Source organism: Arthroderma uncinatum, assembly GCF_011692745.1.
Source record: "Arthroderma uncinatum strain CBS 119779 chromosome Unknown scaffold2, whole genome shotgun sequence".
Classification (NCBI taxonomy): Eukaryota; Fungi; Ascomycota; class Eurotiomycetes; order Onygenales; family Arthrodermataceae; genus Arthroderma; species Arthroderma uncinatum.
Genome location: NW_022983864.1, coordinates 5,294,921 through 5,318,282, shown reverse-complemented (window position 1 = coordinate 5,318,282; position 23,362 = coordinate 5,294,921). Strand labels below are relative to the sequence as shown.

The following is a 23,362-nucleotide window of genomic DNA, read 5'->3' as shown; positions in this document are numbered from 1 at the left end:
CTGGCCTCGTGCGGGATCTTCCAGGAGGATCCGAGGATAGATCGCGGGAGAGTGCAGTTTTATTATATTTCTAATTTTCGAACGGTGTTGAATTGAAGCACAAAGATTTGGCGGGGACGATTTTTTGGCGGTGCCTTATTATTTCCACAGTTGGGTACAGGGACCGCTCGATACGGTAACTTTGGGCTACATCTGGCGTAGAGGCTTTGTATTTACCGCGCTGTGACGGCGTCCCTTGTATTTTTGATCGCGGTCTAACTTTTATTTTGACTTCGGCCGGACAAGCTTAAACGGGCAGATATCGAACATGGGAAAAAGGGGCTTGGGGGAGTTGATACTGGCACGCTGCTATGGTCTATGTACTCCGTGACGCTGCTTAGAGGTAGAGCGAGGCGGCGAAGATAACGTCTCGCTTGATCATCTCCTGCGCCTGCTGCATCTTGTTGTACAGGGATGGATCTCCAACCAGCTTGGCGGCGTTCTTGACCTCGCGGCAGGTCTCGTCCAATCGACTAATTACCCGCACGATAGTGCCCTCCATCACGTCCGTGAGGTCCGTGATGCGGTTGAACGTCATCCCTCGCGCCCACTCGTACACGACTTCCATCAGGTTGAACCGTGGTTTGCTCGCGAAGTCGTTTGCGTCGTCCGACGAGAGCACGACCTGGTGCTGGATCTGGAGGTCGTTGACCCGGTTGGAGATCGCGATTATCGCCTCCTTGCCGACCTCCAGGCGCGGCGTTAACGTTGGCTCGTTTTCGGTTTTCTCTTGGAAGACAAACGCAGACAGGAGAGCGACGATTTCCTCTGGCTCGTAGTCCGCCAGGACGTTTTCGAGAATGAGCTCGGTGAGAACGAGTTCGTCGGCCGAGTGGATCTAATATATGCATTCGTCAACAAACAAGATTCACGGGATCGTAATTAAAGATAGGGAGGCCTCACTTCACAGGCAACTTTTCCTTTGAGCTGAACCCTACAGGCCTCATCGACGAATCCCAGATCCTTCAGGACCTGGATTCGTTGCTCATAATCAGGCAGCAGCTGGAGGTTCTGATCTGACATCAGCTGCTTAAGCTGCGAGATATTCTCCTTCACTTGCCATTCGTCATGTTGCATTTCAAACTATCCACACGGTTAGCCTACTCCATTGCTCTTTACCACGGGGGATTAGACCTACATGTTTCAAAAACTGTGGACATTGCAGACATGCACAGGATTGTGCAAGCTTGGCCTGCTGTGACCGTTGGTCCAAGACCTCCCTAACCGGCATATCCTTGACTTTTCCCCAGTCAAGCTCGTCCCAGGATTTATCCTTCCACGATAAGGCATACTTCGAAAACTCCTTCCCAGCCACTTTCAATGCCTCTGGTGACGGCAGTTAGCAGGAATTAATAAACATTACAGGCTACTCGGAATAACCAACCTTTCTTGATGTTTAAATACCAAGTTGGGCCCCCAAGTTTCGCGGTTGTGGCCGTTACGCATTCAAGATTGGCGAGTGGTACCTTGCAGCTCCTCAATATCATATCCTGCGGAGACGACGGCAATGGGTGAAAGTTCTGTCTGAACTCAGGCATGTACGGAAGTATATCGCTTGGATGTCGCCTAGGGTCCAATGGGCCGATTTCGAAAACATTCAAGCCAGTTACGGGACCACCACTCAATCCTTCTTTTGTCAGAATTCCTGCTGTTCTCACACCATTCTATCGTTATCAATGGTTAGCCCCAGTGGTCACATAATTCAGAAATTACCCGCTTACCTTTCTAAACACGATTAGCTGCTTTGCAGCAAACATGCGCTTCCCGGCCGGAGAAGCCATGAGCAAGGTATGCAGCTGAAACGTTAAACGTTCATATTCGACACCTGCCTGGTGGCAGGCTGCTAAATCAATATCGCATATCGCGCATGGCTCTCGTTTTATCTTTTCTAAACTTGCTTCAGACAATTGTACCTGTTTCTGGTGCTCTGGGAGGAGTGCTTGAGTGGCGTTCTCGCTAAAACTTCGCTTGATCATCTCCTCGATCTTCAATGCCTCGACTCGTAGAAGATTTAGCATCATATTATATGTAAGCCGGAATTGGGATCGTAGCTTTGTGGGATCCCCAAGGACCATTTTCCTTAACGCGGTAATGGGAGGAGCCTCATCGCGACCAGACGTGACTATGATTACTGACCCAACAGTGTCAAGTCCACGACGGCCAGCTCTGCCAGCCATTTGGGTATATTCACCGGCAAGAAGGTCACGGAACGCTCTGCCATCGTGTTTCCGATATCCAGAGAAAACCACTGTACGAGTAGGCAAGTTCAAACCCATGGCGAATGTTTCTGTTGCAAAGAGAATCTTGACAAGCCCCTTCGCAAAGAGTATTTCGACAATCTCCTTTACAATCGGAAGAAGTCCTCCATGATGCACGCCGACACCGCGGCTAAGAAGTTCCCGCACCTTGCGAATTTGAGGGAGATCTCTGTCCTCAATCCTAAGCCGGGTAAGCGATTTTTCTACTATCATATGGATCGCACTTTTATCAGACGCAGTGCAAAAATCCTGGTTGGAAAGAGAATCCGCATTCTCTCCACATCGCTTTTTAGAAAACACGAAAATGCAAGCAGGGAGCATTTCGTGTTTTCGTAGATACTGCACGAGATGTACCCATACATTTCGGTCCTGAGCGGCAGAAGTCCGGCCACCACCACGTCCTGTCCTGGCAATATTTCCAACTCCTCGAGCTGATGGCTGTCCTCGTCCCCTTTGTTGCGAACCACCGCGCTGTCCTGTACCGCGCTGTCCGTTTCCGCGTTGGCCTTGGCCGCGCCCTCTCTCAGGCTGCTTCCCTCCCCGGGCGGCCCCTTGAGCCTCCGCTGCTTTTTGTGCCTTTATTTTATCACGGCCAGAGAGAATGTCATCGGCCTCTTTCCACCCTTTTTCAATGAACCTTTTGTCCGCATCTACTACCTTATGTATAGATTTTCCAGCCCATAAGTAATGTTCGAGTGGCACTGGACGCTTGGGAGTAGAAATGACATAAATATCTTTCTTCTTTGTGCGTCCCACCCATGAGGCGAACTCATACGTATTTGGGACCGTGGCAGATAGCAATATGAGGCTAACGTGTTCAGGTAGCATAATGATAACCTCTTCCCATACCACTCCTCTTTCCAAATCATTAACATAGTGAACTTCATCGAAGATGACATACTCCACGTCTCGTATTAGATCCGCGCCTCGGTAGAGCATACTCCGTAGAATTTCTGTCGTCATGATCAGACAGCTTGCCTCGGGGTTAATCTGTATGTCTCCAGTCAAGATTCCAACGTCGTCGAAAGTGCTCCGGAAGTCGCGGAATTTCTGGTTACTGAGTGCCTTTATCGGAGACGTATATATCGCCTTCGTCATATGCTTATTAGCTAAAGCAATCGCGTATTCTGCCACGACTGTCTTTCCAGCAGATGTGTGAGCAGCGACGAAGACAGAATCCCCATTTTCCAAATGATATACGGCTTCCTTTTGAAAAGTGTCCAGCTCGAATGGATACTCTCGGGCCATATCTGGTACTAGCTCGTAGAAATTGGTTATTTCTTTGTTCACGTCCACCACATGAGCCCATTCCTTGCGAGCCTTTTTCAATGAGGACTGAATAAGCTGCCCTCTGGGTTCCAAAGCAGGATATTCTACCGGCAGCAGAGAGTCGATATCCTCTTCATCTCCGCTCGACGATTCTTCATCATTCTCGTCGACACCATATTTTCCCGCGGTTTCTGGGATTTCAGGGCTTGATAATGAATCAAGGGCAGTGTCTTCATCACGGTCAAGTACTTCACGGACTTCCTTTGCATCCTTTTGTGCCTCTTCACCCGCTTCCGTTTCAAACTTTAGCCCACGAGTGAAACCAGGGGGAATTTCCAATAAACCACCCTGAGAGCCAAAGTTGATAATCCTATCCAGTCCCGACGGCTTCGTGGTGGTATTTTCCAGCATTAGGTCTTCTTCTATTTCGCCTTCGGCATCAAGCGCAGAAATAGCATCCACTGCTTCAAGGCCACCAGGTACAAATGGATAAAATCCTGCAGCTCCTCTCACAAAATCCGCACGACTGGCAGGCTTTCTTCGTAATGAGGTGGAATTCTTTGCCGTAGCACTCCCAGCTGGAACAGTGACTTCATGGTATCCAGTAACTCGCCCCTCCAACCCCTCACGGTTAAACCGGATTATAGTCCGACTTTGAGTTGGTGCAAGTTCAAAAAGATGCGAGTAATCCGCCGAAAACTCCCATCGCCTGATATGAGAGTAAGGTGAGCAACATATCTAATTTTCCTCGTGCACTCTGACCTTGATGCGTGGAATAACTCACTTTTGAAGTTTATTAAGCCAGTGAGTATTAAATCGTGGAGATGGGATTAAGAAATCTCTCTCTAGCTCTGCTTTGAGGTCGTCGGCCAGCTGCACTTTGCGGCTACGAGGCTTATCTGAAAAATCGCTCTCAGCCCAAGCATCAAGGTCTCCTTCTGGATCTATACCATTCATATTTATTTTAACTTGCTGCATCGCAGCGGCAATCTTATCTGTCATAACGGCCGTGCATTGAACCCAAGGTCTGGGTTGGTTTGTGATGGCAGTTACTTTGTTATTGTAAATTCCATAACCAACTTATGAGTAGCAGCTATCCAATGTCCCAAGGCGAAGTAGTTTGTTTGTTAGATCTGTAGTGAGTGGTCTTTTAGATGGACATATATCAAAGAAGGAACTCGGGTATATGGTCACGTGATTAATTCACTTTCACGGACGTCTCTGGACTTTTAAAACCAACTTCATACATCCAACTCCCTGGAACGTTGACAAGTAACGGTTTTCTTCTTACATCGCCGTTCCAGTCAGACTTATAATGTTATATTCACGGCCCCTGGGCGCTTAGCTATGAGAGATCAGTCAAACATAACTAGGCCTTGTATCCCACTAACCCCGCCTACCAAAAGTATCATTTGGTCTGGATGAATTATTTATTCGAGTTGGCGCGATATATTTAACGAAGGTCGAGCTCGGTTAAACGCAAAACCCCGGTCAGCATGGGGTGAAAATACGGTACATCAAGCCTATGGCCCATGAATGATTATTCTAGTTACCGATTTTGGTGCTAGCAAAGAACTCCGTTGTTGAGGAATTAGAAGGTGACAGAGGAAACCCCAGCTGCAATATTGCAAGCAAAGATCTTATAGGATCAGGTCGTCGAACAAGGCAAGGGACAAATAATCCATCATAGAGTGGATGACATGCATGCTGAAGTTCTAGTTCATGCTGGTGAAAGGAGGCCAATTCTTCCATGGAACTGGACACTGAGCCGAACTCTCACCAAATTATATATATAAAGCGGAGTAATACAAGGCATTTGGTTGGTCGAAAAATGCAGCTTGTTGGAAAATCGGATTCACGGTTATATTCTGCATCGGAGCAAACCTTCGGTATCCAAAGGAACATCGTCGACTTTCCCGCCTCTTTCAAATATGTATATCATGTTTCGTTATATTGACCATATACAATGCGTGTACGATTGAAGTCAAGCTTTTGAGCTGGTTCATTTTGTTAATATACGACCCTCACACGGATTCTCTGGGACTCTTACCTGACTATTTTGGAGGTTCTGCGGATTTTGAAGAGCGCTTGAATACACCAGGCAAACATCCAAAGATAGTCGAAGCTTTGGGCAATAGCATGGGTACGACTTGCGCAATGAAGAGGTATACAGCGACCATATCTGTGTCCGACTCGATGTGGTTCCGAGCCACGATAAGTTCCGTCCACAGGATGAGCACCCAGCCAAAGAATAGCATAACAACGGCGGCTCCGAGCGGAATCTGAATGTATTTATTGAGATACCACGGCTGTTTCTTCTCCGGGTCCTCACGATAATTCAGCGCGGCATAACTTAGACGGCCGGCGATTATAAGGAAGGACAACGCGATCATTGAATCACTGATCTGCCATAGGAGGAAGAATATATGCCAACCACGGGTTAGGGTTCGCCATCCAAAGAAGAAGAACTGGTATTCCCCAAAGCCCTCTCGTAGGTTTGTATTCCAGCTGATCCAAGCAGAAACAGTATTTAGGATCATAACTCCCGCTGAGCCCAACCCGAGGATGGTAGCCATCACAATGTTGCCGGAGGAAACGCCGCCCAGGTACGTCACGGCATAGATCAAATTGAAGTGAACCGGTAACAGGGCAAGTGCATGTAGCTGTTTCGCACGAACCGCCTGGTACCATTGGACTTGTGTATACCAGTTATACGCCAGGAAGCCAATGTTGCTGGGGCAGTTGTTGCCGATTCCAGAACAATATTGGGCCGGAGCCAACATCATACTGGTGTACAGGAGCCATCGATTGGTGAGGCTGAACCCTTGTACGACCTTAATTACCGACATCGTCGCAGAGACGGCCGTCCAATTCGGAGCGATGCGCCTGCTGAACCGATTTATAGCGCAGCAGGGATCAAACTGGCCACGAGTAGGCTCAGTAAAACCGTCGATAGTTCAGCTATAACAACATATCAGCGACGAACATCAAAAACAGTGGAATGGACTAGATACCAACCGAAGTTTTGACGGAGAACCTCCGCAGTTATACTTGGGAGAAATCGACTTGACCTGCCGATCAGCATTCTCCATACTCGGGGCAGCTCAAGCTTTTATTTCCAACGCCTGAGGAGCCTCATGCGGGAGGGTGCAGCGAGGCTGAGGGCCTTAGCGAGCTTCGTTACTAGCTGCAGGCATTGGCGAGAATTCGCCTTAGGAGCCTCCATCCCTGTCATTAGGCAGTTTTCGCCCTGGACTCTGCGCCCATTTGTGTCGCTGCTCGTAGCGCTCGACAATTATTTGAGCTGTGACTAGGACGGGGGTTGAGGCATGAAGAATAACTATTGAATAGCTACTTGGTGAGCATGAACACCTATGCTCGGGGGTTGTGCGAGTTCTCTATCTTGCATCAAGTGCTTCACATCAAGGATAAAATTGGCTATTTTTATGCTTTTCAGCCCGTCTGGTTATTATTTATAGATCTGTCTCTTGTTTCTAGTTGAGCGACGATAGAATGCTACTGTATGCATCCGACTGTTAACTACAGGGTTGTAAAGACGGCGATGGGGCCTGATGACCTCCGCCTGGCTATAAGCGAGTTTGACGACCTACTGCATGCGCCATTTATCGGAGGCCGTACATAAGAAGGCGGTGCAAATACGGGAGTACTTGCCCCTCGAACACTGCGCAGACATTAATCGAGAATATGCCAACGTTGCGGTTCGTGCCGCTGCAGCAAGGGGGGACCATGAGCCTATGATAAGGAGGCTACAGGGGATCAAATGACCCCTAGGCGGAACTAAAATCACCCATCCTCGGGTTTGACGCTGCGCTGTTACGAGGATCCAGTCATTGAACATAAGCAATAGAATGATTCATTAGATTAGGTTAGAACTTTTATAAAGTAGCAGAACGCAAGAACGCAAAGAGATAGTCGGTATACGGATGGATTCGGCGTTGATCCATGCGTCCCTGATAAAATTCATAGCAAATCCCATCCACCTCCATGCACCAAAAGCACCATACGAAGAAAGAATGTCCACAGAGCAGGATAAATCTGGCTCCTGCGGGGCCGTGAAAAGTGATAAACAAAAATAATTTAACAAAGGGGACACTAAAAAACAAGAGCATACCATAAATCGTTGAAGTTATTTACCAACGGACCAAAGCCGCCTATCCGACTGAGATTTTGACTGTTTCCAAGTCCATTTGGCTATTGATAAGTTCAAAAGGATATGGAGCATTCTTAATCATGCTAGCCTGAACGTATTTACTCTGCCAATGCGGGCAGTTGCGTTACCTGCAGGAGAAAGCTGGGAAGGTCTTCCGATCTAGCACATTAATGTGGTATTCGAAGATTCCTTGTACCGTGCCGATATATCTTGTCATCCGTCAGCATTACAATTGACTAGAAGTATCAGCAAAAAGAGTTAAAACATAAAGACTCACAGTGTTCGACCGTCACCACTCCATCCAACACCGGCCGTTCCGACACCCCACCCGGATTCTCGGTTCCCGTATATTTCGCCTGGTAGATTCCGGACTCTAGGGTTTGATCGAATGTTGTCGAGCTCCAGGACACGTCGGTATTGTTGTTCCCATTCGCCCAAGCGCTGGCTCTCTTCCACGGCAACTTGTCGTTGCGCTCGTAGGCGCTCCTGAGCCAGTGTGGATCTCAGTTCCGAGTCCGTTGGATTTCGCGGCTCTGGACGTTCGCCGGGAACCCGAGGAGCCCTATCGGCGCGACGGGGTATTGACCGTGACCGTGTAAGACGCTGGCGTTGACCTACGGTCGGGCGGCTACCGGATGGTGCATCTTCTGGGTGCTGTCCTCTGGAGCCACGATAGCTAGAGCTGGATGGACCGGTCTGAACACCATCTTGGTTTGGGGAGGCTATATGGGGGAACTCGTCGTCCATACTCAAGTTTTCCGGGTCATCACCCGGCGCAGGCAGTTGGTTCGGTGAATAGGGCCATCTCAGCGAAATTCCTGGATGAGGGATTAACGCAGAAGAAGACGTGTGTACGTTTGCGCGGCCTGGACTATCCTGGGACAACACAATGGAGCTCCGTCTTCGAGGAGCCCCAATTCGCGGCCTATCTGGGTTGCGAGACGAGTCTTGGCGGGTGAGATAATGATCTGGAGGAGGGAATGGCGGCGGCGGGGGTGGTGGTGAATCGGACGTTTGGTTTGAGGCCCGTTGGTATGCGGGTGAACTAGAGTAAGGTAAGGGGCTAAGTAAATGTGGAAGTCGCTGGGGACCTTCTTCAATAGATGACGCCCAACGAGCTGTATTTAGGAAATCAATAATCTGTCTCTCCCTTGCGGTGAGATCGCGAGCCAAACTTTCGCGCATGATTTGGCTTTCTGTCTCAGCTGAGGTTCTTCTACGCCTGTATCGGTTAGAGTCCAGGGCGCGCTGAACAGGGTCATCAACTTCAAGCAGCCTGTGTGCCTGGGCATGATATGCTGCAGACTCTGGCCTACTAAGTAGATCGTCTTCTGGCTCCGGTTTGTCGAGGTTGTCAGTTTTAATGCGCTCTAGTTCTGGATCGTCTATATCGAGACTGATAATTTGACGCCGTGAAAAGGCCTGACGGACGTCAGCCACGCCGGCACGACCATGGTCTTCAACCCAGACCAAGAGATCCCAGGGTTCAGGTGAAAAGGTCATACAGCGGATAGCACCGCCATCGAAGCACGATCGAGAAGACCTAAAGACATAAAGGATGTCTTCTCGTCCGGTTCTTCCAGTGAGGTCGGGCCTGAATATGCCCTCAACGCTAAACACTGTTATCACGCCAGCCTGTGAAGCAACAGCACATAAGTGGCTAGAGGGCGAAAAAGCAATGGTGAAGCAGCATCTGTCGTCGTAATTAGGATCTGAGTCTAATTCAACGCTTCGAAGCAGCGGCCAGTTCCATTCCCGAAGTAGTTTATCCCCATCAGTCGAAACGGCCGTTTGCTTGTCGGGAGAAGGTATGACCCGGTAGAAGTATATCCTATTCTCGTCGCCTACTGCTGCAAGCAGTCTTGAATCAGGAGAGATGATGGCAAAGTTCATGCATACGGGGTGACGAATGGTTTCGATAACTTCCATCCGGGGAAGTGAGAATATGCTCACGGTCGTATCATTATTACTACCCTCACCAAGTCAGTTATGATATCTCCAGGGTGACAGTTACAGGCGCACCTCAAGACCGCAATATCCTCCTCGAGAAACAAATCTCCATCCGATGGGAGCCGGTGAAGGGTCACGGAATTGACGATACTGCCCCCAAGTTCGCGCACATTGACATCTAGAGGCAGTTAGAACTCTATGCTCTCACGATGGGAGAGACGCGGATGCGGTGCTCACTAGGGGGATAAGGGAGAGTTCTCCGCGGTATAGGCGTATCTAGATCGAGAGGAAGCGGGGAGTCAACGCCGACAGGGGAGCCCGGTGCGGCTGTTCCGGGCAACTGAAGGGTCGCTGCCGCATCCAGCTTGATAAAGGCGCAATCCCCGCTCTCGGTCCCGCCTACGCCAATCCAACCGTTTCCGGCAGTCAGACATTTCGGATCGAAGGGAACGATGGTGAGGATCTCCCTCTTCTGCGACGAGATATGGATGGCGTATATTATTCTCCCGACGGCGACATATATCCGATCCGGATCAGCCGTGCTGATATAGTGACGGAGCTGGTGGTGTCTACAAAAAAGAGAAGGAAAGTTAAACTGTCAATCCCTGTTGCCAATTCCTCGTCATCTCCAGACGGCCATTTAAGGAGTGAACACTGACGAATTGGGGATCTTGAACGGGAAGAAGCGCCGACCAGTCGGCAAGACAAGCGATTCAGTGGATCGGTAACTGCACAGGCAACATGTCAGCAAACGGTGCAGGCGGCTAATGGTCCACTGGAGCACACAACTTCAGTACGCACAGTAACTCGGTGTCGAGAGCCATGATGGACGGGCGGAGGGGAGTACATGGGGGGGTGTCCGGCCCAGGCAAGACTCGCGTGCCAGGCTCAGTTGCTACCACCCGCCAACAGCGACAGGCAAGACAAGTGCGGCGTCAGACCGTCGTCGTATATCCAAGATATACCCGTTGCTCGACCGTTCGCGTCTCGTAGTCGGCTCCTGTCCGCGTGTGCTGTGCCTCTGCTGTCGGTTCGACGTCCTGGACGGAGGCGAGCTCGATGACGGAGGAAGCTGGGGAAAAGTAAATGGCAAGGTTGGCCCGAGCTGCTGGTCACGTGTATATGGTCACGTGTGTGTTAATAACATATTAGTCAGCGCCAATACAGGTCACGTTTTTTCTGCCGGTTTCTACGGACCGCCTTTTCCCGATATGGACTAGCGGCGCTGCTCTTCGGGCTTCTTCTGAAAATTTTTCTCGCAGCTTCGACCTCCTTTCCTCTCCCTTGCTCTCTATATCTTCATCTTCATTCTCCATCTTCTCCATCTTCTTCACCATCACCCTCTTCCCCTTTGACACTCCTCACACTCGCCAATTACGCCTTTACCTTCTTGTTTGTGCTATTTAATATACTCCTCTTCACATAATGATTGCTTCAAGATTCTGTCGCGCGGTAAGTAGCTAGCTCCAGCAAGCTCCAAAGCTCACCATGGTCTTGTACTGACGTCTCCTTGTCCAGGCTCCTCGCGTCCCAACACAATTCATTCGCTCTCCTGCATTCAGAGTCCCATCTACTCCATTCAGAAGATGGAACTCGACAGAAGGTGGTGAGGAGAAGGTGAAGGGCCAGGTCATCGGTATTGATCTTGGTATGTTGTATACACTCCGGGGAGAAGAGTTCCTTTGTGACGACCATTGACTCTAACAATTGGCTCGTACTAGGTACCACCAACTCTGCCGTTGCTGTTATGGAAGGAAAGACCCCAAAAATTATGGAAAACTCTGAAGGTAAGAGACGAGCGAAAAAAAAAAATTTTGCATTCCCCTGTTTCATCAACAAGCTGCTAACGGAACATCAGGAACACGAACCACACCCTCCGTCGTTGCTTTCACCAAGGATGGCGAGCGCCTTGTCGGTGTTGCTGCCAAGCGTCAAGCCGTCGTCAACCCTGAGAACACTCTCTTCGCCACCAAGCGATTGATCGGTCGTAAATTCACCGATGCTGAGTGCCAGCGAGATCTCCAGGAGGTTCCTTACAAGATCGTCCAACACACCAACGGTGACGCCTGGGTTGAGGCCCAGGGCCAGAAATACTCCCCATCTCAGATTGGTGGCTTCGTCCTCCAGAAGATGAAGGAGACCGCTGAGGGTTACCTCAACAAGCCAATCAAGAACGGTGTCGTTACTGTCCCTGCCTACTTCAACGATTCTCAACGTCAGGCTACCAAAGATGCTGGTCAAATTGCTGGTCTTAACGTCCTCCGTGTCGTGAACGAGCCCACTGCTGCTGCCCTTGCATACGGTCTTGAGAAGGAGCAGGATCGTGTCATCGCTGTTTACGATCTTGGTGGTGGTACTTTCGATATCTCCATTCTCGAGATCCAGAAGGGTGTGTTTGAGGTCAAGTCCACCAACGGAGACACCCATCTCGGTGGAGAAGATTTCGATATCACTCTCGTCCGCAGCATCGTCCAACAGTTCAAGAAGGACTCTGGCCTCGACCTCTCCGGTGACCGCATGGCCATCCAGCGTATCCGTGAAGCCGCTGAGAAGGCCAAGATGGAACTGTCCTCTGCCTCCCAGACCGATATCAACCTTCCCTTCATCACTGCCGATGCCTCCGGTGCTAAGCACATCAACTCCAAGCTCACCCGTGCCCAGCTCGAGGCCCTCGTTGACCCTCTGATCCAGCGCACTATCGAGCCAGTCCGCAAGGCCCTGAAGGATGCTAACCTCCAGGCCAAGGATATCCAGGAAGTTATCTTGGTTGGTGGTATGACCCGTATGCCCAAGGTCACCGAGTCCGTCAAGAGCATCTTCGGCCGTGAACCCGCCAAGTCTGTTAACCCCGACGAGGCCGTTGCCATTGGTGCTGCTATCCAGGGTGCTGTCCTTGCTGGTGAAGTCACTGATGTCTTGCTTCTCGATGTCACTCCTCTCTCCCTCGGTATTGAGACCCTCGGCGGTGTCTTCACCCGTCTGATCAACCGTAACACCACCATCCCTACCAAGAAGTCTCAGACCTTCTCCACCGCCGCTGATTTCCAGACTGCCGTCGAGATCAAGGTGTACCAGGGTGAGCGTGAGCTCGTCCGTGACAACAAGTTGCTTGGAAACTTCCAGCTTGTTGGCATTCCACCAGCTCACCGTGGTGTCCCACAAATCGAAGTCACCTTCGACATTGATGCCGACTCCATCGTCCACGTCCACGCCAAGGACAAGTCCACCAACAAGGATCAGTCCATCACCATTGCTTCCGGCTCTGGTCTCTCTGACTCTGAGATCCAGAACATGGTTGATGATGCTGAGACTTACCGTGCCCAGGATATTGAGCGCAAGGCCATCATTGAGGGTGCCAACCGTGCTGACAGTGTCTTGAACGATACCGACAAGGCCCTCAAGGAGTTCGAAGATAAGCTCGACAAGACTGAGGCCACTCAGATCTCCGAGAAGATTGCTGCTCTCCGAGAGATTGTTGCCAAATGCCAGGCTGGTGAATCTTCCCTGACTGCCGAGGAGTTGAAGGCTAAGGTGGACGACCTCCAGACCTCTTCCTTGACCCTCTTCGACAAGATGCACAAGGCCCGCAACGAGGAGAGCCAACAGCAGCCACCACAGGGCGGCGCTGACGCCCCACCAGCTGGTGAGGGTGAGAAGAAGCAATAAATTCCCTCAAAATTGCTTTGAATTGAAATTCTCCCATCCTCCACACCCACCCATCCACTCAAAATATTCTGCTTCTCTAGACTTCCCCTTTCTTTCATCTGTTTTATTAATGTTTCCATTTAACTTGGTGTGACTTGGGTTAACTGTCATGTACGTGTATCATCAGCTGTTTTTCCCCCATATTATCTTGTGCTATACACATCTACAGATGTTGGAGTTATTTATTCGAATCCTTTCCTCAACCATTTCCCACCTTTTATTGTTCACTACTACTTCCATTACTCATGATCTCAGCTTTATGCATCGGTTAGGGATCGGCGAGGAGTTCGCGATTGATTTTGACAGGCCAGTCTGTCACATTGCTGGCCATGGCAACTGAAAAGGAAGAGGCGCTTTGTTTTCTGTCCGTCGCCTTGTGCGGTTACTGATTGAATGAACCACCAAAAAACACCATTCTCCACTCCATGTATATAAATAACAACCTAATCATAAGGTGGATGAACCTTTTCAGCCTTCTATTTGCTAAAACCTCCCTCGTTTATCTATCTATCTATTTGCAACTGCAATCGTGAAACAACTCTATACAACAAACGTAAGTTATCCTCGAATCCGCACTACTCAACCTCCTCACCTCTCAAAACAAGTATGTGCACGATATACCCCGATCCGGAACCCAGAGCAGGCCCGGCAACCTCATCTCTAACCCTCCACACCCTGAACTCGCCCAGCGTCTCCCGTAACCAATCCTCAAACACCTCATGCGACCTCAGCTGTTGGCCAACAATACATATCGTCGGTTTTTGAGCAACCGACTCTTCCTCAAATTTCCCATAGTCATCGGCTCCAGATATCGAGCTCAACGTCGGACGTAGTCGGCATATATCAGCACATGTACTGACAAAGGGCGAAATCAACGCGTCATTATAGATACAGTCGCATGCAATCACAAGGTCAAACCCCAAGTCAGCCGCGTTACTCTCGTCAGAGACAATCGAACGCTTCAACATGCAGGGCGAATCCAGCTCCCAATCTAACACCACAAAAATGATCTTATCGACATCATTGGCATTTTGGTCATCTCTCTGATGCGGACTATCCCTTCTATTTTGGCGCTCCCGTTGATGCCGTTTCTCAACCTGTCTCTGCTTTCGACTATGGCTACTTGCCTTTTTACCTGATTCGTTTCGTCCTTCATTTGCCGAGGTACCAGTACCACGAGCCATATTGGCCTGAACATTCTCATTGAATAGTTTTCGAACGTATTCCTGATCAGTTGCAATGTAGTTGCCAACTTTCGGGCCTAGAGATAGCGCAAGGAGGCCTGAAATGCCACATCCTAGCTCGGCAACGGTTGAATCCTGGTCAAGAAGGGATGACTTCCATAGCGGATTCTCGTTCTTGCAGAGCCATTCTGCAAGCCGAGGTGTAACTTGCCAGAGAACTGTAACACATTGGTCAATTGACTAGATGCTATATTATATATATATGTATATATAATATAGGAAATTGTGAATGGTGTAAACATACCTGCACCTGTAGTTCCGCCTGCTCGTGTCGAGGATAAAAGTGTCGGGGACTGACGGATTGCGAACTCCTCTCCGTTAATGGTAACCTCTACATTGTTTGATCGAGGGTCGACAAATCCCAGATCAATTGAGGGTATTGGCTTTGAGAATTGGATAAAAGCATCTAGTCGCGGGTAAGCCAAAGTACATAAACCCAAGTACTCTTAAGGGTCTGAGTTACGTACCTTGTTCGGCATCCTCAACTTCGTGCCCAAGAGTATCCAGGAATTTAAGGAGATTCATGGTCACCGAGCTTTCTGTCTAACCGGTTATATACCTTCCATTATCCTTAATTGGACCGGGTAGTGCGTTAGTGTAGACATCATTCTCGATAGTTGTATCAAAGAGCACAACATGATGTGTTTTTTCTTAGTAAAATAAAACGACTATCAAGACAGAAGTCCATAAAAAAATATTTAAACTTCAACATTGAAAACTAAGGAGCGGAATGGGAAAATAATGTTCCTGAATTTATTTATATAACTATTTACATGCCTGGATATTTTTAAAAATAGCAAGACAAAGAGGACGGCCAGCCGCTGTCCTGGCTAGTTTAGTAGCCACCGCGAGCTCCTCGTCCGGTGTATCGGAGGGAGTACACACCACGCTCAATACTGTTCAGGAGGATATATCCGCTCTTGAAGTAAGGGTAGGTGCTCCAGCTTCCGTGGAAGGAAACTTCTCCGTTCTTGGCGTCATCCTCTGGGTGGCAGTCGAAGAAACCGACCTGCTTGAACTGAGAGCCATCTGGCTTCTTCTCGACGGAGCTGATGTCGACGATTCGGAGACCAGAGCCGTAGTTGGACTGGTAGGTTAGGCCGTTGACAACGTACTGGTTGTGGTCAATGGATTGAGCTGGGGATTGGTAGAAACCGGTGTATTTTGGCTTGGCGAGTTCCTTGATGTCGAAGATGTAGGTGGTGGTGTGGTTCTTGCCTGGGGCAGTTCCGTCCTTCTCATCGAGCTCGTCGTCAAGGAGGAGATAGGTCATCTTCTTTGGGTCGGCGAGCCATCCCTGGTGGGTGTAGGCAGAGCCCTGGTAGGGAGTCTTGGAGATGATCTTTGGGCTGTGCTTATCAGTGACGTCGTAGATGGTGAGGGAATCTTCGTTGTAGCCGAAGCAAATTTGCTTGCCCTTGTGTTGGGTGTCTGGGCCAGTGTAGGTAACGCATTGAGCTAAGTGGGATATATTAGTATTATGACGCTGGTTGAAGGTTTGCAGTAGAAGCGCTTACCGTCGTGGACGTATCCATCAGAGTTGGCGCAGCCAGGGGAAGTTGGCTTGCTTGGGTCGGAAACATCGACCATGAACAGACCACCGGCGCACTCGGTCTTTCTGCCTGTTCCAACGGCATAGATCATCTTGGTCTCCTCGTGGGCAACAATGTTGTGGGAGCTACCGAAGCCACCGAACCAAGCGGTAACATCGTCCTTGATGGAGAAGACCTTTGGTGTCTTGACATCGAGAAGCTATTATGGATCATTAGCAACAATATTCACATTGTGGACCCGACACCGCAACACTGATTCAAATAGCTTACCTTGCGCATGTCGAAGATCTGGAGACCGTGGTCAGGAGCTTCAGCTCCGATGTAGACGAATCCGTCAATGACCTTCATGTCACGCCAGATGCTGGGCTTGGTCTGGGTTGGTAGTCTGCCCTTGTACTCGAGTACTCCGTTCTTCAAGATCTCAACGAAGGCGGTTCCATCAGTTTGGCCGACGGCACCGAACTCACGTCCATCTCTTGAGGTCCAGCCTGTGAAATGAATCAGCAATCAGATCATATATCATCGGCTCGAGAATGATGAAAGTAGACTCACCCCAGACATCGTTACCCTCGCGGGTGGTGCTACCCATTTGCTCATGGGTTAGGAAACCGTGCTGGTTTACTTTGTCGCAAGAGTATTCTCCAGCCTTGCCCTGTCTGCAAGGAACGAATCGGTTTGTGCTGTTGTATCGTCCAGGGTGGTACATTCCTTTGTTCCTGTATTCTTGACGATCAGCCATCTTCATGGACATCAATCTGTTCATGGCAAACTCGTTGGCGGCAGAGGCAAGGCCTGCTGCTGCGAGCAGCGAAACGGAGACGGAGAACTTCATCTTGACCAATTCTAGATTGTTCTTGTGTGGAGATAGGGATGATCTTTGGCTGGGGAATGGAAAGGAAATATTTCTAGAGCGTATGAAGACGGATGGCCATCTTTATAGTAGAGCGTATTCTTCTATCAGACTCCTCGGCACAATACGGGGTATACCACATGCCCCCCAGAGAAACAAAGTTAATATCGCCAGTATTATCTCTATTCTCTATCGCTATCTGGAAGTTGCAAGGGGTATCCTGAGGGCCCATGATCTGTCCCAAGGGTCCCGCAGATTGCAACATCACAATACGGTAGGAGGGCTAAAGCCTTTCTGGGGAGGATAAAAGCAATTACCGGGTAACCATGCAATCTAGTGACAGGTCTCTGTCCAATCTCAGGATGGTTTGCCATCTGGTCACGATGTAGGATACTTGCAGGCCCGCAGTTAACCGTGGCGGGTTCCCCAACGCATATAGCATTGTAATGGAGAAGAGGACTGAGACCTTGAGGACCCTCAGGCGCTAGAACCTGGGGTATTCGTGACGGTGCAGCGGGGAGGAAGGCTGATGGAAGCATGGAAGCGAACTGAAGAAATAAGCGATGCCAAAATGTTCCATGCCAAGGGTGGCCAGGATGCGCAAGGTAAAAGGCAATCCATAAAGTTCCTGATTTACGAGATCCCATCCGCCGTTGTCGCCATCCCAGAGCTGGGTTTTGATACTTGGGTTGCATTCTTAGTGCTTGTTTTCCGGGCCCTGGACCAAAGGGCTTTCTATCTCCGGGGCTTCTGCCAAGTTAACATCTCCATATATATGTACGGAGTCAGGAAAGATAGAGGAACGATATTGACCCAAGTGGGGATTCCAATCCCTCGTTCAATTTCGTTACGAGCGGTCAAAGATATTGCAGTGTCGTCACTCGGCTGTTCGAAACTTCCGGAGGAATTAGAAGGCTTGAGAGATCACATTAGTTAGTGACAGCAGTAGTGCAAATCCGTTCCTTCGATCCGTCTCTAGAACGGCGAACGACGAACGGCTGCTGCCTTCTCGCATGATCTCCGCAGAATTCAGATAGCCTCTCCCCGCATGTGAAGTTGTACTTACGTGATAGACTTTAAAGCTGCAGACTAATGTCGCAGATCCTTCCACAGCCATTGGTGGCTAAAAGTGGGATTTTTTGACTTTGTTTCTGCTTTCCTTGCAAAGTCTTCCGTGATCACACTGTTGACCTCCTCTAAGTAGCCTAGTGTCGATATCTCCATCTCGCCGACCAGGATTCAAACCCTCAGCGGGACAAGCAATCATGGAGAATGGGAGATACATGAATGTGGTCAAGGCGATGCTCGAGGATGGCAGCGTTCGATCGACATTAGGCGGCTCGGGGAGAATCCAACAGGCTGGAATGAGGATATTGGCAACGATTCAGCCATGTAGCACCCCCACCAACCACCTTCAAACTTGAACTTCCATGTTCATCTTCGTCCGCAGGTGGCTGTGGCACGCCAGATTTTCTGCATGAACGGACCCTTTGCGCAAGTACGGAAGTTCAGGGGCGCTAGTCACTAGTAGACTGATATTAGTGCGGTTACCCCTGGCTACTCTGATGGAACTTCTTACGAAGGGTCAGAGTGTGGAGGACATTGCGAAGGCGGGACGGAAATACTTGCCTGGAAGGGTAGATGGCGCTGAGATGAAATAATCCCTACCTCGCCAGCAAGACCGTTGGCTATCATCCCCGGCCATGCATGGCATCATCATTATCATCCTTCATCCAACAGGTTGCCGTGCCAAAGCCGGGGAAGGTGGTCAAGTTAGGTTGCCAGGCTGTCAAGCTGTAGACCAGATTGCAATCCTAATGGGTTTGCCATATCCACAATGGATGACTGCAGCTTCGGTATGGGGTATTCCCTACAGGATATATTAGCTGACGGTTGACTATTTTCGCAGTCTGCTATATGGTCGGTCGGTGTCCTAAGTGATATGGTCCACTTCCAGACGTTCCAGGGCCTTCCCGACTGTTGCCACTAGACCCCAACCCGTTAGCTGATATGTATACACGGAGATACTGACGTTGACCTCGCAGATATGCCGTGATTAGCAATTGTAAATTCTGGGGTCATTTTACGCCCTTGATGTGACTGTCCTTGGGTAGGCTGTCGGGCGTCAACAGCATCCGAAAACTAGATGCTGCATATTCAGACGTCGGGATCTCGCACTTGCGTTTGCAGGCATGACCCTGAGACTGGCAACCCCTCACCTGACCTAGTTAGCTTTTTCTTCTAAGTATGTATGTATCTGACAGGCATCCAGGTCAGAGCAATGAACTACTAGGCGAATCCGACCCTGAGAGCAGGTGCCGAAAACCCGTAAGGAAGAAATGGTCGAAAAGTGGCTGCCAGTCTGTGCCCTCCGCGACGGGATGTAATTTTAAATCGTGCTTGGATTGTGGCGTAGTGCTAATACCATCCATATCCCTATTTCCTTTGAGCCGTAGGCGTTTTATGGCCTAGAAAAGAAAAGTAAAGAAGTGGAGGAAACCCCATATTCGGACGGCTCCATGGACGACAGGCTGATTAGCAATATCAACTAATCCAAAGCCCACCCCCGCACTGTTGGCCTGCTAATCCTAGCAAGATATCATCATTATCCCATGCGACAACCAGGGATATTTAGTTACCACATAAACGGAAGAAAAGTGATCCGTAAAGGCTGAATAGATTCCCTGTTGTCCCGTGGCCCACAGGCACACCCGGCCAAGAAAAAAAAAACGGAGAAACGGAGAAACGGATGACAGAAATAGGATAAGTCCAAAGACAGAAAGAGGAAGGCAAAGATAACGAAGCCAATTTAATTTGGCATCCCGCATTCTTCGCAGCTACACGGAGGGTACTCGCCCAGCTCCCCAGCACAACTCCAGCAATCCGGCATGGCTCCTAATTCCGGGGAACATGGTCGTGACATGGGTTTGGATGGTGTCGCTCTCTTCTGGGATGAGGCCGTCTCCAGTTTCTTGGGCTTCACCTCAGCTTTACCTTGTTTCTTGACTTTGGATATTTTGAACTTGGCGGTGGCCGTCGTCTTGGAGTTCATATTGAGGGATATCGACTCAAATAGAGGCTTGGTATCTTTCACACGGCCTTCCGCGCCTTGGGTATGGTTCAGCTTCTTAGCCTTGACGGTTTCCTTTTTGGATTTGGATACTATGACCTGAGAGGGAGCTGTCATCCTGGAATGGATATAGGAACACAGATTCAACAAGAGGCCCAATATCTTTCAGAGGTTTCTGTGCACTCAAGGTATGTCCTGATTGTAGTGATATATTCGCGGGAAAAGGCTAAAGTCAAGATGGTTGCTCCGGTTGTCAAGCTGCAATGGATATCTGAAGTGCTTTTGAGAGATGCTCTCAAGGGTATTCGCATGGGTATCTGGAGCGCTTTTATGCTGTCAAGAATTGCTTCTGCACAGGAACTCCCAGATATTATATGCGTGTGTAGAGTGAACTACACTGGTAGAGTCACAGCCAGGCGTCATCTCGACACTATTCACTCAGCAATATCGGCTTTAGGCATCAGGATACACAATGAGAACAGAGATGAAGAGAAGATGAAGAGAAGAGAAGAGAAGATGAGGATGAAGAGAAGAAACAGTGAGAGTCGCTGGTTTTATGGCGATTTTCTTTAATCTGCTCAAAAATGATTATAAATATTTTGCTCACTTTTACTATCCCGAATAGGCAATAAACACAACACTGCAACTCTTTTTACTTATAAGAGAACGCTCTACAAGATCGGAATATTCGCCTGTTTCTTGGGATAAATTCACGTCTATAGGCGATATCGAGGTCTTCTAATAGAGACATCTCTTATTCCTCATGGGAAAGGGCCTATAACCATAAGACGGTGTTGGGTATATCTATCAGCAAGAGGAAGTGATTGCTATCTTTACATGACAGGGTATCAATTCTCAAAGGCGCATCACTCTCAAAGGCGTATTACTCCCACAAGATACAACCTCGCTTGAAATAGATGCCTCCATGTGATGGTGGCATGTAACTCCACAGCCGTCGATCCAAGACTTGTTCACGGGAATAGTTCTTGCGCAAATGACCGACCTCAGAAGGTGAATTGGATATAGCCTGTGGGTGCTGATAGCTGATAGGCGATGGCTTCACGAGTGACCATTCCTGCCAACAAAATTAGAGTGACCTTCATCCGTCACCCGGGTTGTCAGTGTCATCAACCGCCAGCAAACCAGTCAAGAGTTTGATATCGGAGAACGCCATCGTAGAAGGCAGAATCTACGTGGATGTGACCTGGAAAGTCCATTCTAAAGACCACTCTAGCCTTCGTTAATGCCGTGTATACATAATTGAAAATGTTTTGTCAATATTGAATATTCTACTCCGTAGATCATGCTTTTTTTTTTTTTTTGCAGGCGTCATTTCGCCACCAGTTCTTTATAAAACAAGTATCACCGCAGAACTCATGAACAGGCGGGATATAGGATATTCTACGCAGTTCAGAGCTGGATGCACTTTAACACCGAGTCGGCCCTGTTGTAAACATGATAAATAGCAAGCCGGGTGTCTCTCATCTAACCTCGGCCTGGGAGAATGCTGATAAACGAGTATCACGGCACAGCCAGACCTCGGGTTTATCCCCGAAGAAAAATCCTGTTGAACAGGATCCTGAGATATCCCGTCAAATTCCGCCTTGCAAATATACACCTGCAACTCTCCGTGCCTTGATATTCGTGACATGCGTGTAGTTGTAAAAAGAACGCGTCTGTGGCTGCAGTTAGTTAGCTAGCAAAACACATTTCTTTTTCGCCTGATCTTCTCTTGGAAGCATCGAAGTAGCAAAAATAAACGCCACTCTATTTTTGAGTCTTGTGCGCCGTCGGCTCAATCAATAGTCTAGGAGATATTGGCTCGGCTTCGAGATAATGTATGCCGAGTAAACGACGCACTCGGCGATGGCTTTCTGTTTATTACTATCAATTCTTCCACATAGCTAGTCCGTACACCTACCCGTATTTATTGACCTACTTCAATAATCCCGTTTTTTGTCCTTTTGCATTACTTGCGAGATACAAAACATATGCTATGAACTCTGTATATTCCGTAGGACCAGGAGTATTCTGTATTGTTCAATTCACATTCTCAACTCGCTTCAATTTGGATATTGACTTTTAGCAGAGCATTTAAACTTGCTGCTTCGTTAATTACAATCATGTCAACCCTAGAACACTGACAGTCCCTTCATCCGTGCTGTAAGCGTATCCGTCTTCGCACTGCAATGACCAGCCTTGCATCCCTCACATAAAGCAATATTGTGTGGACCTTTGGCTTTGCCCGAGGAAGGAGGCTTTTCAGTTGGCACCCCACGCCATTTCTTGATCCAATATGAGACCCTTTCCGCATACGACTCTTCATCTAGATGTGGTTGGCCGAGGCTGTTGCAGCGTTGGCAGCGTTGATGGTACACCCTCGCATTGTATTTGTCTCCATGATACATTCGAATAGTGATGGCAATTTTCTTGCTTGACCAGCCGATAGAAGAACATGCGTCATTGGGGCATGTGAATCGGCCCATAATGTTCGTGTCGCGTTCTTGGATGTTACCGTTGGGGTCGTCGGTTTAATAGAAGCTGAAATAGAGGTCGTCTTCTTTAAGTAAGCATGATACGTCATCGTGGAGTGATGGATACATTGACCATCGTTTTTCTGACTTTGGGCGTTTAGATGGCATGTTGAATATGCTCCGCAAGAAGGTAGATGATATCGAAAGTTGATCGTGGTTGATGGTGGAGGAAGCCGTAGATAAGGCACCAGAGATGTACGTCACTCAGGACAGGTCTCAAACGGATAGCCAACTCGTCGTAAAGGATCCAAGTTGGGAATGGAAGGACGTGGACTGTGGACTTGGATGATTAGAATAAATCATGATTTTGAAGCTGAGTCATATGGTAGTGTACGTTTCTGGCAAATTCCGTCTACATTGACGGTATATCGGTACTTCCCAGAACACACCACGGTCTCGCCATTGTTGGAATCTGGGGGAGTACTGTCTCTGTAGCTTTGAAAGCGCTCCCTAGGCCTTTCTTCAGGTATTCGAGAGTAATCATTTCTGCATGGATCTGTCTGAAGTTTCTCCAAATAGGGACCACGCCGTCAAAGGTCATAGGCAAAGGGAGCTCGCCTTGGCAATGAATGTATGTGAACTTCGATCCTAACGACTTATCTCAGTGAGATATTTTCGCCATAATAGCTGAGATTGAAGGGCCCAGTCTAGCCCAAGTATCGTCTTTGAATCAGCCGTTTACAAGTCTCATATCCTGTGATATAGAGCCTTTTGTTTGC

The 23,362-nt window shown here is 48.8% G+C and overlaps 5 protein-coding genes across 5 annotated transcripts; 1 reads left to right on the top strand and 4 right to left on the bottom strand.

Annotated features, from left to right (window-relative positions):
• Positions 1–376: 376 nt before the first annotated feature.
• GIQ15_03555 (antiviral helicase SKI2) lies at positions 377–4,568 on the bottom strand (the record flags this gene model as incomplete). The annotated part of the gene is made up of 6 exons (XM_033550972.1): positions 377–877; positions 943–1,122; positions 1,178–1,365; positions 1,424–1,703; positions 1,761–4,275; positions 4,351–4,568. 6 exons carry the CDS (start codon positions 4,566–4,568, stop codon positions 377–379), a joined length of 3,882 nt encoding a protein of 1,293 aa, XP_033408133.1.
• Positions 4,569–5,620: 1,052 nt separating this feature from the next.
• GIQ15_03554 (uncharacterized protein) lies at positions 5,621–6,371 on the bottom strand (the record flags this gene model as incomplete). Its single annotated transcript, XM_033550971.1, has 2 exons — positions 5,621–6,299; positions 6,355–6,371. 2 exons carry the CDS (start codon positions 6,369–6,371, stop codon positions 5,621–5,623), a joined length of 696 nt encoding a protein of 231 aa, XP_033408132.1.
• A 1,639-nt stretch (positions 6,372–8,010) lies between these two features.
• On the bottom strand, positions 8,011–10,511 carry GIQ15_03553 (uncharacterized protein; the record flags this gene model as incomplete). Its single annotated transcript, XM_033550970.1, has 5 exons — positions 8,011–9,706; positions 9,760–9,865; positions 9,925–10,256; positions 10,347–10,415; positions 10,489–10,511. 5 exons carry the CDS (start codon positions 10,509–10,511, stop codon positions 8,011–8,013), a joined length of 2,226 nt encoding a protein of 741 aa, XP_033408131.1.
• A 601-nt stretch (positions 10,512–11,112) lies between these two features.
• Positions 11,113–13,353, top strand: GIQ15_03552 (heat shock protein SSC1; the record flags this gene model as incomplete). The annotated part of the gene is made up of 4 exons (XM_033550969.1): positions 11,113–11,139; positions 11,206–11,335; positions 11,409–11,474; positions 11,546–13,353. 4 exons carry the CDS (start codon positions 11,113–11,115, stop codon positions 13,351–13,353), a joined length of 2,031 nt encoding a protein of 676 aa, XP_033408130.1.
• A 614-nt stretch (positions 13,354–13,967) lies between these two features.
• GIQ15_03551 (uncharacterized protein) lies at positions 13,968–17,021 on the bottom strand (the record flags this gene model as incomplete). Its single annotated transcript, XM_033550968.1, has 7 exons — positions 13,968–14,794; positions 14,881–15,042; positions 15,104–15,175; positions 15,522–16,094; positions 16,154–16,388; positions 16,460–16,677; positions 16,742–17,021. The coding sequence occupies 7 exons, from the start codon at positions 17,019–17,021 to the stop codon at positions 13,968–13,970; spliced, it is 2,367 nt and encodes a 788-aa protein (XP_033408129.1).
• Between the last annotated feature and the right edge of the window lie 6,341 nt (positions 17,022–23,362).